Source organism: Manihot esculenta, chromosome 1, assembly GCF_001659605.2.
Source record: "Manihot esculenta cultivar AM560-2 chromosome 1, M.esculenta_v8, whole genome shotgun sequence".
Taxonomy (NCBI): domain Eukaryota; kingdom Viridiplantae; phylum Streptophyta; class Magnoliopsida; order Malpighiales; family Euphorbiaceae; genus Manihot; species Manihot esculenta.
Window position 1 is genome coordinate 26869079 of NC_035161.2, and position 21278 is coordinate 26890356.

Sequence of the window (21278 nt, forward strand, 5' to 3'; positions counted from 1 at the left end):
GGATGTACTAGGGTATCAGCTGCCTGTTACATGCGTAACGGCCTCTGATTCTCCTCATACGTACGTTTGAGCGGATCTGCCAGGCTGTCTGGTGAGTACTGTTCGGGACCCCGGGCTGGGTCGAGAGTTGGGCTGGACGCTGGGCCTGAGAGGGGTCTGCTGGTCAGGGATCAGACTGGACTGAGTGAGGAAGCTTGGTCGAGCCCGGCCCGGAAGCTGGAATGAGCCAGGCTTGTTGGGGGGTATCAAGTGCGTGGGCCTCGGTGTCATGGGCCTTTGGCTGTGGTCAAGCCCCTGTTCTGGGGTGAAGAAATCCAGCGGTCATCATCTTGTATATTCTAGTTTTGGAGAATGATGGTGATTCCGTGTTGTCCATAAGGAATTGAAATAATTTGTGTTCTTCAAAGTAGGTAATTGGAGGAAGCGAGCTTGATAGTTACTGGTTGTGAAGTGATGGAAAATGGCAGGCAACAGAGGAGAAGAGTCAGAAGAAGATGATTGGAAGGCCATGAAGATTGAGGAAAAAAAATGGTATTTAAACCTTTGGTTTGAGCTCCAATACAAAAAAGAGATTCGCAATTGATTGTAATTGCACACATCCCTTGATTACCATATATATTTACAGCCTATAATAAATGACTTGCTAAGAATAAAACAGAATCCAATCCCAGCAATCATGGGACTAATACAACAGAAAAAAAAAAAAAAAAAGGATAGAAAGAATACTTTCAAAATGGGATTGTATCCTTTGCTCAAGTTTGAATGAGTATAATCTATAAGAGCTACTATATATTTTCCATAATAATTCTATGATTCTACAAGCAACAGTTTGGTTGGGAGCATTAAAAAAAATAGTGCTCCTTTTAAACTTTTTCAGTTTTTCTTATTTGAAGGAAAATGGACTCATATATCTGCGAGAGAAGGAGCAATGCTTCAGATAGTACCAAGTGATCTCTTGACGAAAAATAGTTAGTAATTCCACAAAGAAATATCAACATAAGTTTCCAAGACAGTAGCATCCGAATCAAAATGCAGTGGAGGCAGTAGAAGACCTTGTGCCATTTCCTCGAGTAATCTTGGCATCTCGAATACCGCCTCTTCATCAATAAACAAGCCATTTTCTTCAAAAACTTTGCCTTCATCACTGGAAGCTTCAATCGAATCCTCCATCACGTTACTACCTTTCACTGTAACTTGATCATCACATGCAAATACTTGAGTCGGAAACAACTCTGCGGCCTCCTTGGCAGCCTTCCTAATATCCCTAGCATCTAGAGAAGCTGGCACTGGCAACGGTCTCCAAGCAGAATCAGCAAAGTTAAGGCAAGCGGACTTTCCTCTAAGCGCCAATGCTGCTACATCGTGTGCCCTAGCTGCCATTTCAGGCGTAGGATACGTACCAAGCCATATACGTGACTTCTTATTAGGTTCTCTGAGCTCACACACCCACCTATTACCATTTCTCCTCCTTACACCTCTGAAAACTGGATGACGAGTCTCCTTGAATATTCTTCTCCCACCACGCCTCTTGGGACGATTAGAGGCCAGTAACACTACTTCTTCATCTGAGTTGCCATGAGCTTCAGTAGAACTACTGGCATCGGACGGTGAGGATGATTCTTGTCTGCTGTAAAACGGGAGCGGATCATAGAACTGGGCAGAGATGTTCATTGCAAAGGGGTATTGGCGAAAACTTTTACTTACAAAATTGGTGTAATGGGTTGATTAGAGATCGAGTAGGTTTACGATTCTTGATGTGAACACATATAAAAAGACTTCTCTCTCTCTAAAGTCTTGCAGTGCTGTCTCTCAAGTGAAGTGACAACTAGAGAAGTATATGTGTTGAGAGCGTGTCTGAAACTGAAAATAAGGACCATGAAGTTTATTTCTCTAGGGTTGAAAAAGAAGACGTGGAAGATAGAGATTGGAGGAAATGTACTAAAAAACAAACACTTGGGCTGCTGGGTCCGTGGATAATCTGATGGTTGGTAGTCTTAAGCAGTGAGTTCGTGTGGAGAGTGTGTTGGCTCCGTGTCTGTCAAATTTTCAAACAATTAAGAGTCAGGTTTAATTATATTTCTGCATGCATGTGCAAGTGCAATGTATCTTTAGCTTTTAATTAATTAATTAATGCGTTCATTATCAATTTTTCCCCTTTTTTTTATTTGTTTTACTCTCCTTTATCTTATCCTTTTATAATTCATACATTCACATTTTAATTTCAATTTCAGGCCCCATATCTGATTTTATCCTCAAATTGCACATGTTTTATTTTTTTTCCCTTTTTTATTATATTATATATATGGAAAATTCTGTAGTAACTTTATTTTTTTACAAACTAAATATTATTTTCACTATTACATTTTAATTAGAAAATGTAATTAGGATTTAGACAATAATATCTTAGAAATATTATAAAATTTAATAAAAAATTTTATTTATTATAAATAAATTATTATTTTATATTGCAGTATCAAACTAAATTATTATTTATTATATTTAATCAATTACACAAACACATGTATAGATTTAAAAATAAGCCAATCTCTGATCAGAATTTAGTAGCAGAAATAAATTAAAATTTTTTAAAAAAGAATAATATACTTTAAGGTTTAAAATTGAAAAAAATGACTAAAAAAGCTTGTTGACGAAAAAAAAAACGTGAAAAGTGATTGAGAAATATCCATACGCCTGTTGTTACGTAATATGATGACGTGAACGAGGCTGCGCCACGCGTTACGGCTAGCGAAATTCACGTGGGCCGCTGTTAATTTTATGACCCGTTGTTAGTATACATCTCACCATCCAAAGGTGGGCTCAACAAGTCCAAACCTAGAGGTTAAACCACCAAACCTATTTGGGATTTTATTCAATAAATTGAATTTGAACTCAATTTAAATTTGTTTGATAAATGAATTAGACTTTGAAGCAGTAATATTTGATTTGTTCAATTAAAATTGAAGTAGTAATATCCGATTTGGTTTAAAAATGTATGAATAGATTCTTAAACAGTTCTATTCAACAAATTTATTTATTAAATTCGTGAATAAATTTAAAAGTAAAATATTATAAATAAATTTACTAATAGTATCATTTATGAAGTCATTAAATAAGTTAATCGATCAGTGCATTTGTAATTCATCTAAATATTTATATTTTTTTAAATAAAATTTTTGTAGTAATTTTTATATTTTATAAATTTAAAATTAATTTATTTAAATTATGATTTTATGGAGATTATTCTATTTAAAATTGTAGTATAATTATTAAAAAATATAATTGTTTATATTTTAATTTAAATTTATAATAAAATTAAGTTAATACTATGACTATATAAGGAATAAATTCATATATTAGATAATAAATATGTTTTTAATATAAAATAATAAATATTAAGTAACATTATAAATAATTTTTATAGAAAAAATCATAAAATATGATATAAATAATATTATTTTAAATATCCACTCAGTTTTTAATACATATTTATGTTATTTTCCTCTTTTTTATTTTTAAACTTTAAAAGATTTGATAAAAAAAAATTAAAAGATAAAGTAATACTAAATTATATAACTACATAAATTATTAGTATATATATTTCTTTCTTTTTAGTTAAATAACTATAATATACAATAAAATTACACTTACCCAAATCATGTAGTTTTTAGTTAAATTACAATAACAATTTAACCCTCTAAATAAGATTACAATTTAATATTATAAAATAAAATAAATTATATTTTATTTTTAAAATTTTACAATAATTAATAAATTAATTTATATATTTTTAAAACTGAATTTTTAAATAATTTTATTTTCATTCCGTCCAAATACATAATAATTTAAAAATAAATAACTAATTAAATCTTAAAAAATTATTTTTTCTTCGTAGTATTCTTCTACACAATTTCTTACCACATTTACCACTATTATTTTATCTCAATTTTCGGTATTAATTTTCTAACTTTATTTAATATTATTCTTTCAAAAAAAAAGCATTTTATTTCTTTTATAATTTTAATATATATTTTTTATTTTTATTAAATACCACCTAATTTCTATTTTGATACAATAATAATAATTACAATATATTTTTATATGATTAAATCAAAATAATAATTAAATTGTATTTATTAAATAAATTAACAAATATTTCATGGAAACGCGTGAGAAAAATAACAATTATATTTTTAGATAAAAGGCCATATAGGGTAAAAAATTTTGAAATTATAAAAAATTAATAATAATACAGTTTATTTAACTGTTCCATAACAACACAAACCGATGACTCTGCAATCAGATAGTGCCGTCACTGCCCTCCGCTTTCTCCGTCGACCCACTTTCCTCCACCAACTCTGCTATTTTCGCTCCAATTTCTACTCCACCTCAACGTTGAACGTTGTTGCTCCGCTTTACAATTTTCCCTTACAATTCTCTCGAGAGACAGACAGAAAATCATGGCCATGGAGCTGCTTCGACCCTCGCCATTTATCATGGCTGAAATCCCCTTTCTGTGCTGTTAAACCCTACCGATACACACATGTCGGAGATCCACACGCGTTGAGCCCATAGTTCTCATAAATATAGTCCTTCTCTTGGGGCCTTTAGGCTGAGTGTGTGCCTATCGTCGTTAAGGACGGCAAAAATTAGCGGGAGGAGAGAAGGTAGAGGCTGAGGGAGTTGGGGGTTCACCGAGAGAGAAAAAAGTGCAAAATGGATGGTAGGGGAGGTTGCTGCATAGCGAGGTACGGTGGGGGTGCATATGATATATCGAAAGTTGATCGAATAATGATCGATTGCTTCTAAACCGGACAACGTCGGTTCAGTCTCATGTGGATCATCGCCGGAGATGAGTGAGGCTGGTTCCAGATCTGGCAGAGAGAGGAGAAGGTTTAACTCCACAAACGGGAATTTGAGCGAGGAGAAGGTGGATGCGGTGGTGACTCTGCCTCTCCTACCCGAGACTCCTGACTGTAAGGACACTCCCGGAAGAGAAACACCGGTGCAGTTGCTTTCACCAAAGCAAGCAGAGAGCCTTCCCACCTGGCTTAGTTTCGGTAGAAATAAGGATACGGGCAATCGTAGATAGAAAAAATATTTTTCAGATATTTAATCTAACTATTATATTTGAATCACCGAGAAATAGATAAAGGAATCATGTATTTAAATAAAATAAAAATATAAAAATTATTTTATTAATTATTATATAATTTAAAAATTAAAGTGTAATTTATTTTATAAAATATTTTTAATCTTTTAACTTTTTGAAAATATTTTTTATTTTTTTTATTTGAAATTTATTATTTTAATATATTTTGTTTGAAATTAAAAATTTATAAAAATTTAATTTAATTAATTTTTTTAAAATTTTTTTACTTTAATAAAAATTTTAATTGTTAATTAAAAACATGTTAAAATCAATTGAAATCATAACTAATTTGATAGAATTTATATATATATATTTTTTAAAATTAAAACGTTCTGAATAGGAATAATCAGCTGTGGCATTTCTGCAATTCAGCAGTCCACTCCAACTGAACGCAAAATTAGTGATAACTATCTGCTTTTATTGCCATTTATCTATCAAATTCAAATGTGTAAATTAATGGAGTGGAATCAAATTTTAAATAGTTAAAATTTAGTTTGTTAAAATTTTTTTTGAGTTGGAATTGAATTCGATATTTATTTATTTTAAACTTAAATTGAATATTAAAAAGTTAAATTTAATTCGTTTTGAAAATGAATTTAGATTACTCTGAGTTTTTATCAAATTTAGTGTGAAATAGTTTATAAATAATTTAATTTATTTATATGTATAATAATTTTTTATTTAAAATTAATAAATTTAAAATTAAAATAATTTTAATTAAATAAGTGTATTAAATTAGTTCATAAATTTATAAATATAAATTTTTAAATTTTAATAATATAAATATGTATAAATTTAAAAGTATAATTAAACTATCTGAAGCTAAATTTTAAAAAATTTAAATTTGACTCATTAAAGTATATATAAGATTTGAGGTTATTTCTCTCATAATAAAAATATGAGTTTATTTAACGAGATAGTTCGCGAGTTTACTCATAAACTCGAAAATAAACTGAATTTATGAGTTTTAACAAACCGAATATTATAAAATTCAAATTTTACTCATTTATCAAATAATTCTAAAAATTAGGTTTCAACTTGAATCATTTAAAAACTGAGTCGAGCTCGATTAAATTTTTATTAAATTCAATCTCAAGCAGTTCACGAAAGGTTTAATTCATTTACACCCAACTCATTAATTTAATCACAATTAAAATTAAATTTAATATTAAAATATTATGTAAATAAGTTTTTTTTTAAAATGTATATATATTTTCCTCATGTATAAAAAAAAATATAAAAAAATATTATGATTTATCGATAATAATCGATACTTGCCATTATTCCTATTTGTAGTTTACAATTATCGGTAAACTAAAAATATGCATGTATTTATAAAAAAAATGTATTTTACATTTTTGTGACTCCATCTGGAACGTTTTAACTCAGGTAGGGAAAGTTATCTTCTCTAGATTTCGTCTAGATTCTCTAGGGTTTTTAAAATCCTTTTCCTGTCACGGTATCGGCCTTTCATGTCCAGTAATTCAGTAATGGGTTTCCCTCCCCTTTGTCCAATTGGATTGTGAAATTTTTTAATTTTTCTCTAGATTTTGCGTCCTTTGATCATGGTAACTCCAAGGATGCCACCTTGTGAGTATAGTATCTGGTCCTCCAAATGGCTATAAGAGAATGAGAGCGTCAATAGTAGAAGTGCTGTTTGGCCCCGTAAATTCTTTTAATTCTTGATTTTTTGTGGCTGTTTGATGTTTCTCCGAATTTTTTTTTGTTGTAAGAAATACTCTCAGTGATTATCTTTCTGTATGCTCGGAGGAGTCACTTGCTTTGTTGAGTGGTAGATCAAGTGTGAGCTTTTGCCCTGAATATCTTTAAAATTTGTATGGGTAAATCAAGTGTGGGCTTTTGTCCTGAAAATCTTTTTATGAGCTTCTTATACTATTCTTTTTTAATGAATCTTTTATCTCCAAACCACAAAAAAAAAAAAAAAAAAAAAAATTATGAGCACCTAATAGACTGAGGCTAGTAGTTGATGTGTATAAATCCCAACTACTCAATCACAATTATTTTACATATATCATAAAAAGACCATTATAAATTTATCAACAACTACAATTTTTTAAAAATTATTTTTATTATTAAATACCATTTTCAATTATGAGCAAATCACCATTGATTAAACAATTTTGGGTGTACCTATAAAGTTATTGCAATAGTGGGGTACGTTTCGTACCAAAACGCCAATGGATCGCCAATACCCACTAGCTACAAAATATGCTAATTCAAGGTTTGTCCATGTCATCAGATCTTTGTATTAAAAAATCTACTAATTTAATATTATTATTTTCAATGTGTATGCATATGTACCTTCAAACTCTTTATCTTTTTAGTGCAGTAGCTGCTGAGCCGCATTAATGATTAAGCGGTGAAGAAGCTATGGTGTGCATATATAAACGTATCTTCTCCACCTAAATCTATAGACATAATCAATTCGTTAAAACTATGATAAGTTTATGATAAATGCTGGTAATAGTCACTTAAATCGGTGGTTGTTTAATATTTTTTTATTTTATTAGTTGAAATATATAATTAATTAATAAAAAAAATTTAATAATCACAATGAATCCATGCATTTACATTATAAATTTAAGTGAAATCAGTATAAATAAGTTTTTCTCGCATTTAGAATAAAAGACAAGAATTAAAATAGAAAAAGTTGGTAATGAATTGGCCACATACGTACCTTGATGAGGACCACTGGCTTTCATATGTGGCGATGCTAGCAGTGGCAGGGCCACACCTGGCCGGAGGTTAAAAGCTAAAAAGGAGGGAGAATTGAAGCTTGAAAATGGATAAAGATGGATGCGAGTGGTCATTGTTTGCTTCTCTTTGGTTTAAAGGAAAGAAATAATTATGTGATAATTAATTTAATCGATAATTGATTGTCTTCTTCAAAATTGAATGCCCATCCAACTATACATATGAAAAGAGACGTCTTAATGATCATCATGATCTTGATCTTGATCTTGATCCTGATCTTACACAGGTTAATCTGACAGTAGATCATTTTTCACGCTTACATTGTCGTAAGACTGAAGGACAAACACACGTGGCAAGGCGCGTGAACACTGCCCAGTCAACTACTTTTGCATGGACGAAGACAACATCTCATTTCATTTTCAAGATTTTTCAAGGTCAACTACTGGTCTCTAGAGTGATTTTCTTCCATTTTTTTTAAAAATAATAAATTCAAAAATCACAGTAATAAAATAACCATACTTGAGATTCAAAAACTGAATCTTAAGAGCCATCCAAGCTTCTTCGACCTCTCTGCAACTCCGACTCTCTTTGCTCTCCTTCTCCTTGAGATCTTCACCTGATTGACTCTTCACTTCGTTTCCCTTGTCTATAAAATCTCTCTCTCTCTCTGTGGCTCTGTAAGTTTTTTATGGTGTTTGTACTAAAAAGCTGCTATTCCAGTTTTAAATGCCTCCCTGCTGTTTCTTTACCAGCTTTTCACTGTCTCTGCATTCTCTCATTATTTCATTTTCCTTTACTTAATTCTCTTCCCCCTCTTTGCTCTTGATTTAAACCCTTTTTTAAATTTCAAAACAGTATCAGAATGGCTTCTATGATTCCTTCCTCCTCTCATGAAAAGCCTTTTTTGATTGAGAAAAGGCCTCTGATGCTCAAGGATTATCTTACGGATGATCTCAGTTCCTGTTCTTCCAATGGCTTCAAATCCTTTCCCCGCAGACAATGCTGCACCACCGTCCGTTTTCTACTCGAAATCGATCTCAACACAAACCCCAAAAATCAACGTCGACAATTTTTCAAAAGAACCACATCATCTAAAGCAGCTTCTACAACAATCTCTGCTCTTCAAAAGGCATCAGAGGCCGTTATTAACGCTGTTAAGCTACTTCCTTTTCCTTCCTCCTCCACCAAGTCGTCATTTCCGTTCCTCCACAGCAGAACCAGAAAAGGAGGCCTTCTGCCCCGAAGCCTTTCGCGGAAGCTCTTCAAGAAAAGCTCAAGGAAGAAAGAGGATCATAGAGAAAGGGAAGGCAGCGAGATCAGACGGTTTAGATCTTTCCGTGACTTCTTAGAGGAAAGAGATGAACCGTCAGATCACAACACAGTTCAAAACTACGCCTCTCCCGTCGCAAACGTATGTAGACTGTCAACGAGTTCAGGCAGCAACAGTCAGAGTTGGACTGACAGCGAATTTACTGTTGATAGCGGTAATTCAGAGAGTTACAGCAGCCAAAACGCCGTCGCAGGCGGCCAAATTGATTTACCCAGCGAGAAGAAAGTCAGCGAGGCAGTAGGCGCAACGAGCGGTGAGGATTCCATGGCCTTCTCCGTGGAAAAAAACGCAAAGGTATGCGATTTAGATTATAATATTTATTTAATATTTCTCGCGTGTAAAACTACGTTGTCGTTTGTCGGTCGCTGGCTGTTTCTGATTGGTTCATATTATTCGATTTGCTATCTCCCACTCCCATTAAAATAAATAAATAAATAAAACAGTAGAAGTTAGAGAAGACAAGAGGGGGGGATACGTCGGGGATTTGAAGAAATGGATGAAACATCTGGACCTGCGGTCACATGAACCTCACGTGTGGGGTACAAATCGGGAACTGAGCACCGTAGGTCTCGGTTCTATAAAATAAAAAACAATCGAATTCTTCGAGGGCTACGATCCATCTACGTGATGTCGAAATGCGGGATCTACGGCGGTAAAACTCGCGAGAGTATTTAGTTTTCATTTTTTTTTTTTGCATTTTTAATTTTTTTTCCTTTTTCAATTTTTTTTCCTTTTTTAACAATATAGTTTTGGAATTTCAAATTTTTACTCTCTCTTTTGTCGGTGGGAATATGGGATGACAGAAAAGAAAAATACAGAGCCTGATTTGAGTGTACTGCTCGAGTGTCTAATCTAGCTGCCAGCTAAAGTTATTTATTATGGTAATATGATTTAACATTAAAAAAAAATAATACTGATTAAACAAATATTAGCAAAATTAATTTACTGGGTTTACAGGTGGATGGTTTTTTTGTCAAGGAGTGGGTTGACTTAATCAGCTATTGAGAAAAGCTAATTAAATTATAAATAAATAAAAAATGTAACTTCATTATTTTCACTCAAGTATTAATATTTTAATTATAATTTTTTCTTTCTCTTTCGTTTTCGAATGTTCCAAACAAGTATGGACATTGGGTTACGGTTCTGGCGAATTATTATAAATATCCGTTAGTTACTTTTAAAAAAGTTTAACAAATAATCTAAATGTTTGGAAATGGAAAACTTGGATCTGCAGAACATTTTAATTGCATTTGTAATTAATTTTTCTTGTAATTTTTAACAGGAGTGGCCCAATGAAGAGGAGAAAGAGCAATTTAGTCCAGTATCAGTGCTGGACTGCCCATTCCAAGATGAAGAAGATACTAACTGCTCTCCTTTCCAGCGCAGTCTTGTCCGAATGGAGGGTGTGTGTCTAGCTATTTATAACCAAATCAAAAAAGTTGAAAATTCAATTACCTTATGGAATGATGTTTATCATTATTTTAAATATATCCCTGCAGGAGCTAAACAGAAATTTATGGCAAAGATCAGAAGATTTGAGAGGCTTGCTGAGTTAGACCCACTGAACCTAGAAATGCAAATGGATTTAGCAGTTGAAGAAGATGAACCCCTCAAATACCCTAGTTCATTGTCCCTCCAAAACGACGTTGAAGAAGAAAGAGGTCCTCACCAGCTTCTCAAGCTCGCCAAGGCAACAATACAATCGAATCATCGCCTGACATCTAATGCAGACACCATCTTATTAGACTTCTTCAGGGAGAAAATTATGGAAAACAGAGCAAATGGTAACTTGTTAGAAGGACCCAAGTCAGATTTAAAGAAGGAGATAGAGGAGGCTCAAGATTGGATAAATGGGTATCCAGAAGAAATGTTTATAGGCTCGGAGGTGAAGGATACAAGAGCCGTCTGCGTCAGAGATATGGAGAGGAAAGGGAAATGGAAAAATTTTGATGAAGAAAAAGAAGAGTTGGTGTTGGCGTTGGAGATTGAGGTGTTTAATGCTTTGGTGAAGGAAGCCATGCTTGATCTCCCAAGCTAATTATTTGTAGAATGAATATTGGATTAGTTCAAGGTTGCTTTACTCATTTGGAGGCAGGCCATTTTTAGCTTTGAATGATTGAAGCCACCTTGAAGCATTTAGTCACTTTGGAAGCATCGGCAGTTTGGTCTCTTCTTATTTCTTTTAATTTTTGGAAGAAAAATTAAAAAAGCAAAATTTTGAAATAAGAAAAATTTTACAAATATTTTTTTAGAGAATTAGATATTTGGGAACTTAAATTTGAATCTAACAGGTAAGTAGTGCAAGCCAATTTAGAAAAAAATTCTCCTATTAATGGTTTTTTTTTTTTTGAAATCATATTTATAGCTTTTGTGGAATCTCAATCATTGTATCTATTAGATTCCTAAAAGAAGTCCATTGGCCCAAAGATAGGCTTAGATTACAAATAACAAGTATTTTAAAGCCCAAACAAATCAGCCCATCAAGCATTAGAAGCCTAAGAGCCGAAAGACCTTTGATCCAAACCCTAACTCAAAAGTGGAAATGTCTCAATGCCGCACCCCTTTCCTAAAGAACAGAAGAAGAAAACAAAGAATGAACACTCACAACATAAGCCTAGTCCATACATCATCGACTAAAGAACATGAGAGAGAGGCCCTAGTTGGCAGCCAACAACCAAAAGATAGAGTATACAACACTGAGAAAGAGATGAACAGAGTAGATTTGACCCTATAAAATATAAAGAAAAAGTTTATACAATCAAATCATGTCTTCACCATCGCTCGAGCAAAAAACTAAGAGAATCTTAGATAAAGATTCAATGAGAGAGATATGGGGGCATCACCACTTCTTATAGGTAGAGGAGACCTTCGATTAGTATCGTTGGGGCCTCAAAGCTAACATGCATCAATATATTTGTAAGAGACAATGAAAAACAGTTATAATGAGAGGGGGAAAAACACTTAAGTCGGACTACCTCATTATCGGCACAAAGATACAAAGAAAAGAAAAAACATGACATTACAAAGAATTAGAATCCCATAAATGCTGTTGTCACCACAAAATACAGATCACACTATTTACATTTTTACCTATTGGAAGAGAGACAAACCCACACCGCATAGAGAGAGGTGTAACAACCCAACAATCGGACTGCTACTAGCGCTAGGGTTCAGATCGACTTAAGATCGCCAGAGCATGTAGCAAGCCTACTATACATCCTGTTACACTTCATATAATCTCATACATGATCACACAAACTGACATAAAAATATATTTCCATCTCATAAATCAAAATTCAATATGTGCATGCATCATAATTGAAAACATAATACTCATACTAGAGCTCTCATCAAATAGTCCAGTATGGTCAACATTACATGTATCAAACTTGGTTCAAACATAACTTATGCTTAGAAATTTTTATATAAAAGGACCATAAAGAAAGGATTACAAAGAAAACTCATGCAAAGCACAATTCTAATCCACAAATTAATACATATTCACAGTTATACTATTACACGGACTATACCAATAACCCAGTCGACCTCTCAAGCTAACTCTAATCCTGCAGATCTGGGGTTAGAAGAAAGGAATAAGCTATAAGAGTCTAGTGAGCAGAAACATAAATAAAAGCAATTTAAGAAAATATATGATCGTATGAATGCTTCACATCACAAACAATTCTCAAGATGGACTTAGCATTAGTAACCCTCTACATATTCCAATAGTATCCGATCTATGACGGGTGCTCCTCAGGACCTCCTCTTAAACATAACATAATATATCTATAGTGCCAAGGCATAGAATGGGCAACTTTGGTATTTCCCTTACATAGTGCTAAAGGCGTAGAATAGGAAAGTCCTAGTCTTTTCGTATCTGTTATAACATACTCAAGGACTAGTGGATCATCCAACATCTATTCACAACAACAACAAATTATACAATGCATCATATTCATGAATTCTAATATAAAATAATCATATAAATACATGGCATTCGTTATGCATGAGCATGCTTAAACATTTGCTTTCTTTAAAATAATTATTCAGTTTAGTTCTATTCACCTCTGGTTGATGCACGCCTAACTTTGAAGTAGTTATCTCACTAAAAGTCTCTACGATCTCCCAAGTCTGATCCTACATAGATGGATTTAAATGAGAGACCAAATATAGCTTTTGTAACTCTAAAAACTACCTCAAGAGACCCCTATAAACATATAAGAACACACGTAGGAAATAAGCTGAAAAAGGCTGGACAAGAGACTTTTGGTGACAGGTTCGGCATCCTAAAGTCCCCTCACAGGTCCAAAGGTCAAACCTTTGTTAGACGACCAAAAGGTTGCCTCCACAGGCAGGTTCGATGACTAAACTTAGATTCTCCAGCAAGGCAGAAACCTGATTCTACCTTGACTCAGCCATAAAAAACACTCCCAACCTCACATGCAGAAGCTCATAAACTTCAAAACAACTTAGGAGCCTCTAAGCAACTAGAAGACCCCAAAAACAATATGCAAACATTTATAACACCTCAGCATCTAAGATTCAAAGCAAAAATGAAAAAAAAAAAGACATAAACTTAGCATGCATTATCAAAACATTAAAACACCTATAATTCTTTTTGAAAAATCACAGCAACAGAAGAAAAATAAGAATTAAAACTTATCTCTTGGAGACACAATGATGACAGCAACCAAGAACTTGGAGAATAGGACAACTGATCTCCGAAGGGTCTCCAAAGGCTAAAGTTTGAAAAGATGACTTCGATTTTTCAAAACAAAGAAAAAAACTCATGAATTCTCTAAGAGATTTAAAGAAAACTCAATAAAATTATCAAGGGATCATAGACTTACCTTTGCCTAAAAGAAGAGAGAAGAATTTCTCTCAAAATCGGGCTGAGACCCTTTTATAGCTGGATCTACTGGCTAATGTTCGATGGGTGAATCTTGATGATTTCAAAACCCCATTTTTTCTTTACCACATTTTAAAATGCTTCAAATTCATTTTATAAAAATTTTATTTTACCCTTCTAGATATTCTAATTTTGAAATTTCGAATTCTAATGAAAAGTTAAGATTTCGACAATGAAATTTAGCTGGGTATTACAAGAAGTCTTTTTAAACCTTCAAAACGAAACAAGATAACTAGCACTACCCAAATTGTAATAAGATCTGAAACTTCAAGGAAAAAAGAAAAGCTCTCTTTGCAAAGAGAGAGCAAACTCACAAACTTTAATGTGGCTCTGCATTGTATTTGATGCTTGCTCCAATAGAATCAACTATATTCAGAAAAGAAGAAGAAAAAAAAAACAGAATCAACTATATGGCCAGCTTACAGCATTGCAATGGACAAATGTCCTGCTCCAAATTTCATAAGCTTGATCGAAAATGGAAATCTGTTAGTTTTTTTTTTTTCTTTTTTAACACTCTCTCCTGCTCACTTCAAGTTTTATATTTAAAAATCTTTTTTATCGTATTTTATTTGCCCTTTTAAAAAATTAAGTTTTTTTTTTCAATTTTTCTCTTATGTATTATTGTTCCCAATGTATTTATCTCTCTCTTATCAACTTTCTAATTTCTTATCACAAGTTTTATTAGTATTAAACAATTAAATGATAAAGGTGCTTCAGTAAATTATTAATATTTCTTATAAAAATGAAGTTATTTTACGATTTTCTTAATTTTAATGCATAAATTTTAAAATTAAGATTAAAAAACATATTCAATCTTTGGCAGTTGGTGCAATTCATTTGACTGAGCAATCAAATTTGAATTTAATAAGTTAATATTAAAAGACAAAGTTCATTATTTAATTATGTATTAAAAAAGAAAAAAGATTTACCAGTGTTGGTATCGAGAGAGATTTTATAAACGACAAATGCAGGCATGTAAGTTGCAAAATTACAAGATAGAATTGGATTTATGGTTACTTAAAACAAATTATTCACCAATGATTGTGTCACGTCATTTTCTTTTTTCATTCGTGTAGGATAACTATGTAATAGGATAGATGAATAAGATATAGAAATTCATATAAAAAATAATTACTTTTTATTTAAAAAAATTATTTGTTAATTACATTTTTTAAATTTATTCATTGACTTATTATTTCTTATTTTTATTAATTTATTGAATTATATAGATAATTTTACACAATACAGCAGTTATAATTTCTTCTACATTTGACATTCAGGTGAGGCAGAAAATGTGGGAATCAAATACGAAATTATCTAGAAGCCGCTATTATACTTTTGCCACTAGGTGGCGAGCAAAACCTTTAGATTTTGTATTGGACAATATATTTAGGAATTTTATGATAGCAAGATTATTATATTATAACGCATAACATTATAAATATAAGATTCATATGATTAGGATACGTATTCATACTTCAACTAGTCTCAGACAATAAAAAAAAAATCGACTTTGACAAGGATTAGGTAGACTGAACACGACTTAATCCGATCAGGGGATAAATACAAAACTCAGATGCGATGGTCAGCTCCTTTGATCCTTGCAAAGGTCATAAATGTGCATGTTGTGAATCAGGTCGATGTTACACGAATGAATGGATAGGGTATGGACTAATCGGCTCCGCCTTATTAGTCGATTGCGCACTATTAATAAGTCGTCAGACACACCTGCTAAAAGACATCCATATTCGATCCGATGAGACATGACACAGGAATTGTCAGGACGATCAAGCCCACATTTGACATTCTTACTTCCCTAAAGAACTTTACACTTTCTTCACCACTGGAATCTTTACCTACCTAAATCAAAGTACCCAGATCTATTAACTCTTCAACAACCAATCTCGGTCCATTAATTTTCCCGTTTGATCAAACCCTTGTTCAGGTGCCCTCATTTGATAAACCTCCAAGATCTCAGTTCATCAATTGGCACTATCTGTGGAAAATAAAAGAAATAATCCTATTACCAGAGTTTTCAAATAAAATCCATTGAGATTCGCATGGACAACCAAGAAAGCAACCCACCAACTCCTGTTGAAAATGAAAACCAATTGCCGAAAACTCCCAACCATTAGGGATTTCCAATGATATTATTCCTGCTCTCATCCATCCAAATGATGTTCAACATACCTTCTGCCAGCAATCCCACACCAAAAAATACCATCCCACAAACTCCACTATCTAACCCAGACCTACAAGCTATGTCACTACATCTACAGCAAACCATGATGTGGATGAGTCAAATCATGTAGCAGTGAGGCCTTACACCCTCATGACTGCAAATCCAATGCCAATTATCACTCCCAAGCCCCAACACCTACATTCATTCCTGAAGTCAAAAATTTTGACCAATGACTGATGCAAGGAACTAGAAGAAGGAGAGACAATGAAGCATCTAGAGAGCCATCGGCTAAGTCAAGGAGCCGTGTGGTGAGAAGTTTGATCGAAGAAGATATTGACATGGGAAGGAGTGTGATGTTGGGAAGATACGAGTCTAAAAGTGAGGGAGAAGAAACCAGTTCCAAATCTCCTGTCGATTCAAAGAAACCCAAGACAAAGGAAAAAGGAGTTGAAGAAAAATTAGAAAAACTAAAAGAAGAACTCTTTGGACAATTAAAAAGCTAGATAGGAACTCGAACTAATCTGAGGACATCCTCGCCCTTTATAGCCCGTATCCAAGAAGAAATCACCTCCAAAAAATTCTCGAGCTGGCTATGGGAGTGTATAACGGCACAGAAAACTCCAGAGACCATGTAATTAACTACAAGACTTTCATAGAACTGCAAACTCATTTTGAGACCTTGGTTTACAAGGTATTCCTAACCACTCCAGTGACATGGTTCAACAACCTGAAAATAGAAAGCATAAAAACCTTTTGTGACATAGCCAACTCATTCATGGAAAGATTCATAGCCTGTCCCAACTCAACGAAAGACCAGTTACCTAGAAATGGTCAGGCAAAGGAGAAACGAGACTCTGCGAGAGTATGTGGCTCACTTTAATGCTAAGGCCCTCTATATCCCAAACCTTGATGAATCTAGGTTCGTGGAGATGATGTAGAGAAGAACCACTTCCGTTAAATTTTTTGGATCTCTGAGCAAAAAGTCGCCGACCATATTAGGGGATCTAATGCAACAGGCCGAGAAATACATCAGTAGGACGATGTCTTGATGAGCAACAAGTTTGCAATGGAGTCCCGAGAAAGAGATACGACTCACAGACTTTTTTAAGGACCGAAGGAGGGAGCATGTGGATAGGAGACCTGACTGAGGCCTTAAAGGCTTAAACAAATATAACAACCACCAGGAAGCTGATCATTAGCCTAGGCCCCCAGAACACAGAGAAGTCACCCCCTTGAATGTCTCCATCGCAGAGCTCTTGGTAGCAGTACAAGATAAGAACCTAATACAATAGCCTTCAGACCCCAAGACTCGGGACCCGAACCAGTATTGTCGATTCCACCGAACACATGGCTATGATGCTAACAATTGTTACCAGCTGAGGAACGAGATAGAGAAGTTGATAAAAAAAGGGCCACCTGAAAAATTTTGTTAAGGAGGATGTTGCTCTCGATAACAGGTTAGAGGAAAGAAGGGAGCCGATCAAGGAAAAGACAGCACGACCAGTAAACAATGGGTCAAGTGGGACCATCAATATGATAGTCAAGGAAGAAGTAGAGCAACCTCTCAAAGTGAATAGAAAAAAGAGAAGGGATAGCAGGTGGAAGGAGACGGAGGTGATGTAAGTGACCGAGTACATTCCTGGGGTATTTCAAGCCATTAAGATACTTGAAGAGAATCTAGTGAGAGATCAAACCCTGGTGAAAGGGATAGGGGGAACCCAAGTACTAGTAAAAGGAAAGATTAAGTTGTTGCTAACCCTCGAGACACCCCCTACGACTCGAACCCCCAATATGTCATGTTTTTGGTGGTTAGATTACCACTAGTTTACAACACAATCCTCGGCCAACCAATGTTATATGACTTCAAAGTGGCCATCAGAATTTGGTATTTGTGCATGAAGTTTTCCATTGAAAAAGGGATAGCCATGGTCAAAGGAAGACAGGAGGAGTCGTGTACTGTCTACTTGGCAGCTGTGGCTGGGGAGGAAGAAGAAGAGGTACGCTGTGAAGTCATGGAAGTGAGGGACGAAGAAAAGGAACAAAGAACACAGCCAACGGAAGAATTGGAGAGCTTTGTTCTGAGCGAGTAGCACCCTAAGAAGACTTTCACCATGAATGAAAACTTGAGCAAAAAGAAGAGGAGAAAAGGATGTACAAAGCTGAAAAGAGAGACCCCCTATGATCAGGATACATGTCCACAGTCCGACCAAGCTCAGACAATCAAAGAAAATCAACCTTGATAAGGGTCGAGTAGGTCGAGCACGACTTGCTCCTACCAGGGGATAAACTGACATGGAACTCTATGACAAAAGTCTCAACTCATACGCACAAGTAGATATGGAATCCAAAAATTTGATAAACCCACCTCCTATGACACCCTGCACTTAGAGAAGCTGAAACACCAATGATTGAAGGATTTAGATGAGAATCTGACAAACTCTACAATGAATGGTTGATAAGTTAGCCAAGATTTTTGGTGCAATTGATGAAAGCAAATCTCCACTCTTACTCAAAACAATACACGCCAAAGGCATGAAAAAGAATTTCAAAAATTTAGATTCAAAGCTGCCTCTTACAAGTGTTTCTTATCCTTATATAGTAAGGATAAAATAAAAAAAAAAAAATTCTAAGACACTCTTCCTAGGCCTGGCCAAACCGCACATAAGGTCAAAATCTAATTATACACTAAAATAACACATTAAACTCATAAGTATTAAAACATAAGTCCAAAATATGGCTCAATACTCTAAAACTTAAAAGATAAAATATGGTCAGAATACAAGACCAAACAAAGCCAAAATAAAACAAGTGTTTAAATAACAAAATATAGCAAGCCCATCATGACAAAGCTAAATCTTCACAAAAGTCTTTCTTGATCTTCCTTTTAGACTTCCCTTTGTGTAGTTTTAGCCTATAGGTTTGATTAGACTCCCCAAGCCTATAATTGCAAGTTTTGGCCTATCGTGAAATATTCCTGTAGAAATATAATATTTTGTTTGTTGTATTTCACGATAGAGAATACAACCTATTTATACATGAAACGGTATCTAAACAGAAAAATCAAATCTATAATTATACAATTCCTAAAATTAATCAACTAACCCATTTATTAATATTTACTTTCTATATTAATATATTTAATTCTTATAACAGAAAGTAATAAATTTTATTTTGTAAGAGATATTAAATAGACTAAATATATAATTTAATCCTTCACTTGTTTTATAAATAGCCATTTTATCTCCTTAATTTCATCTTCATCATATTCACTATTTTACCTTTTTCAAATTGTGAATAACTCGATCTTTGTAACATGAAACTGAGTGCATACCACATCTTAAATTTTTAATTATAAAATAACTAAATCCATGTGAGATGGCACCATGTGATAGTTGCAATGCTTAATATATTTCATAGTTTAAATTAGAAAAAGTAAATAAGATAAAGAAAATTAAGGAATAAAGTAACTTTTTATATAAAGATAAGGTGAAACACCTCACTAAATTATTTATTAAAATATCAAAAAGAAAATTATTATTTCAAATAAAAATTATTAATAATTCAGACATCATTTATTTAGGGAAAATAATTTATATTTAAAAAATATTTTTATAAAAATATTTTATAAAAAATATTTTTAACAAAATAATTTATTTTTCATTATTTAATTTTAATTTAAAAAATAAAATAGATTAATAAATTTATATTTAGATATCTAAATAAAATTCTTAAAAGTATACAAAATGACTTTTTTTGTCGAAAGAAAAAATTATTTTCTTTAAAACAATTTAATTTTTTTAAATATTTTAAATGTTAAAAAATATGAAAAATATTATCGAGAAAAATATATTCTGTGAAAGAAATGAAATCTTAAAAGGAATAAAAATATCAAATCTTTTTTTATATGATAATTTAAAGGGTATTGTGTAATGACATAAATACTATTCAGACTATCTTTTGATTTAAAGGATAGGAAAAATTAAACTCGGAGAGCTTTGTCATTTATTATATTTAAAAGAAAAGGAAGACTATTCAGACTATCTCTTGATTAATAAAGAAATGATTTTATTAGAATGTAATTGTTATTAATTTTGAATTAATATCTAGCACCACTCCTCATCTTTACATTGTTGATTAAATGAATTGAAATATTAGTTAAGATAGTTAATTACCAGTGCCAGTCCTGGTTAGGGGTGAGCAGTGTTCGGTTCAAATCGAAAAAATCGATCGAACCGAATCGATTTGAAAATTTAGTTCGGTTTTTTATACATTTCGATTCGGTTCGGTTTTTAATTTTAAAATTTTCAGTTATTTCGGTTTGGTTCGGTTTTGATCAGAAAAAAACCGAAAAAACCAAACCAAACCGATTAGTGATAATAATATATTTTTTCAATAATATAGAGAAATTAAATCATATTAAAATTAAAATATTTTAATTAAATTTTAAAATATTAAAAATAAAGTGTAAAAAATAAAAAAATTATTAAAAATCGAAACCGATTAAACCGAACTGAATCAAACTGAATCAGACCGGTTCGGTTCGGTTCGGTTTCTGACCAAAATCGATTCGGTTCGGTTTTCATAAACACTAAAAATTTGATTTTCAGTTTATTCAGTTCGGTTCGGTTTTGAACCGAACCGACTGAATGCTCACCCCTAGTCCTGGTGGCTGCTTATTTGTTGAAATATTGCTTAAATTTGAAGAAATCGTGTCTCGCAATTTAATACCAATTGTCCATGAAATGGATTGATAGTTTCATTATTACTTTTTCAAAGGTGTGTTGTTTTTTTTAAGTTAACTTCAAGATCGTGAGATCTTCAAACATAAAAAATTAAAAAATGAGGCATTAGATTTGATATTCTAGAAAGAAATATGATAATATTAATTAATTAAAATATTAACAACACTAATTTTAAAATATAATGTATATTTTTCCTAATTAATTAGAATAAGTTGACAATATTTTATTACTATTAGAATTCTAATATATAT

At 32.8% G+C, this 21278-nt stretch overlaps 2 protein-coding genes and 1 pseudogene across 2 annotated transcripts; 2 read left to right on the plus strand and 1 right to left on the minus strand.

Moving 5' to 3' along the window:
* Positions 1 to 394: 394 nt before the first annotated feature.
* Positions 395 to 1842, minus strand: LOC110623368 (dehydration-responsive element-binding protein 1A). The gene has a single exon (XM_021768286.2). It carries the CDS (start codon positions 1669 to 1671, stop codon positions 970 to 972), a length of 702 nt encoding a protein of 233 aa, XP_021623978.1. The 5' UTR covers positions 1672 to 1842; the 3' UTR covers positions 395 to 969.
* A 2864-nt stretch (positions 1843 to 4706) lies between these two features.
* On the plus strand, positions 4707 to 5111 carry LOC110600442 (annotated as a pseudogene).
* Positions 5112 to 8468: 3357 nt separating this feature from the next.
* Positions 8469 to 11437, plus strand: LOC110622324. The gene is made up of 3 exons (XM_021766796.2): positions 8469 to 9488; positions 10477 to 10597; positions 10694 to 11437. The coding sequence occupies exons 1-3, from the start codon at positions 8727 to 8729 to the stop codon at positions 11230 to 11232; spliced, it is 1422 nt and encodes a 473-aa protein (XP_021622488.1). The 5' UTR covers positions 8469 to 8726; the 3' UTR covers positions 11233 to 11437.
* Positions 11438 to 21278: the final 9841 nt, after the last annotated feature.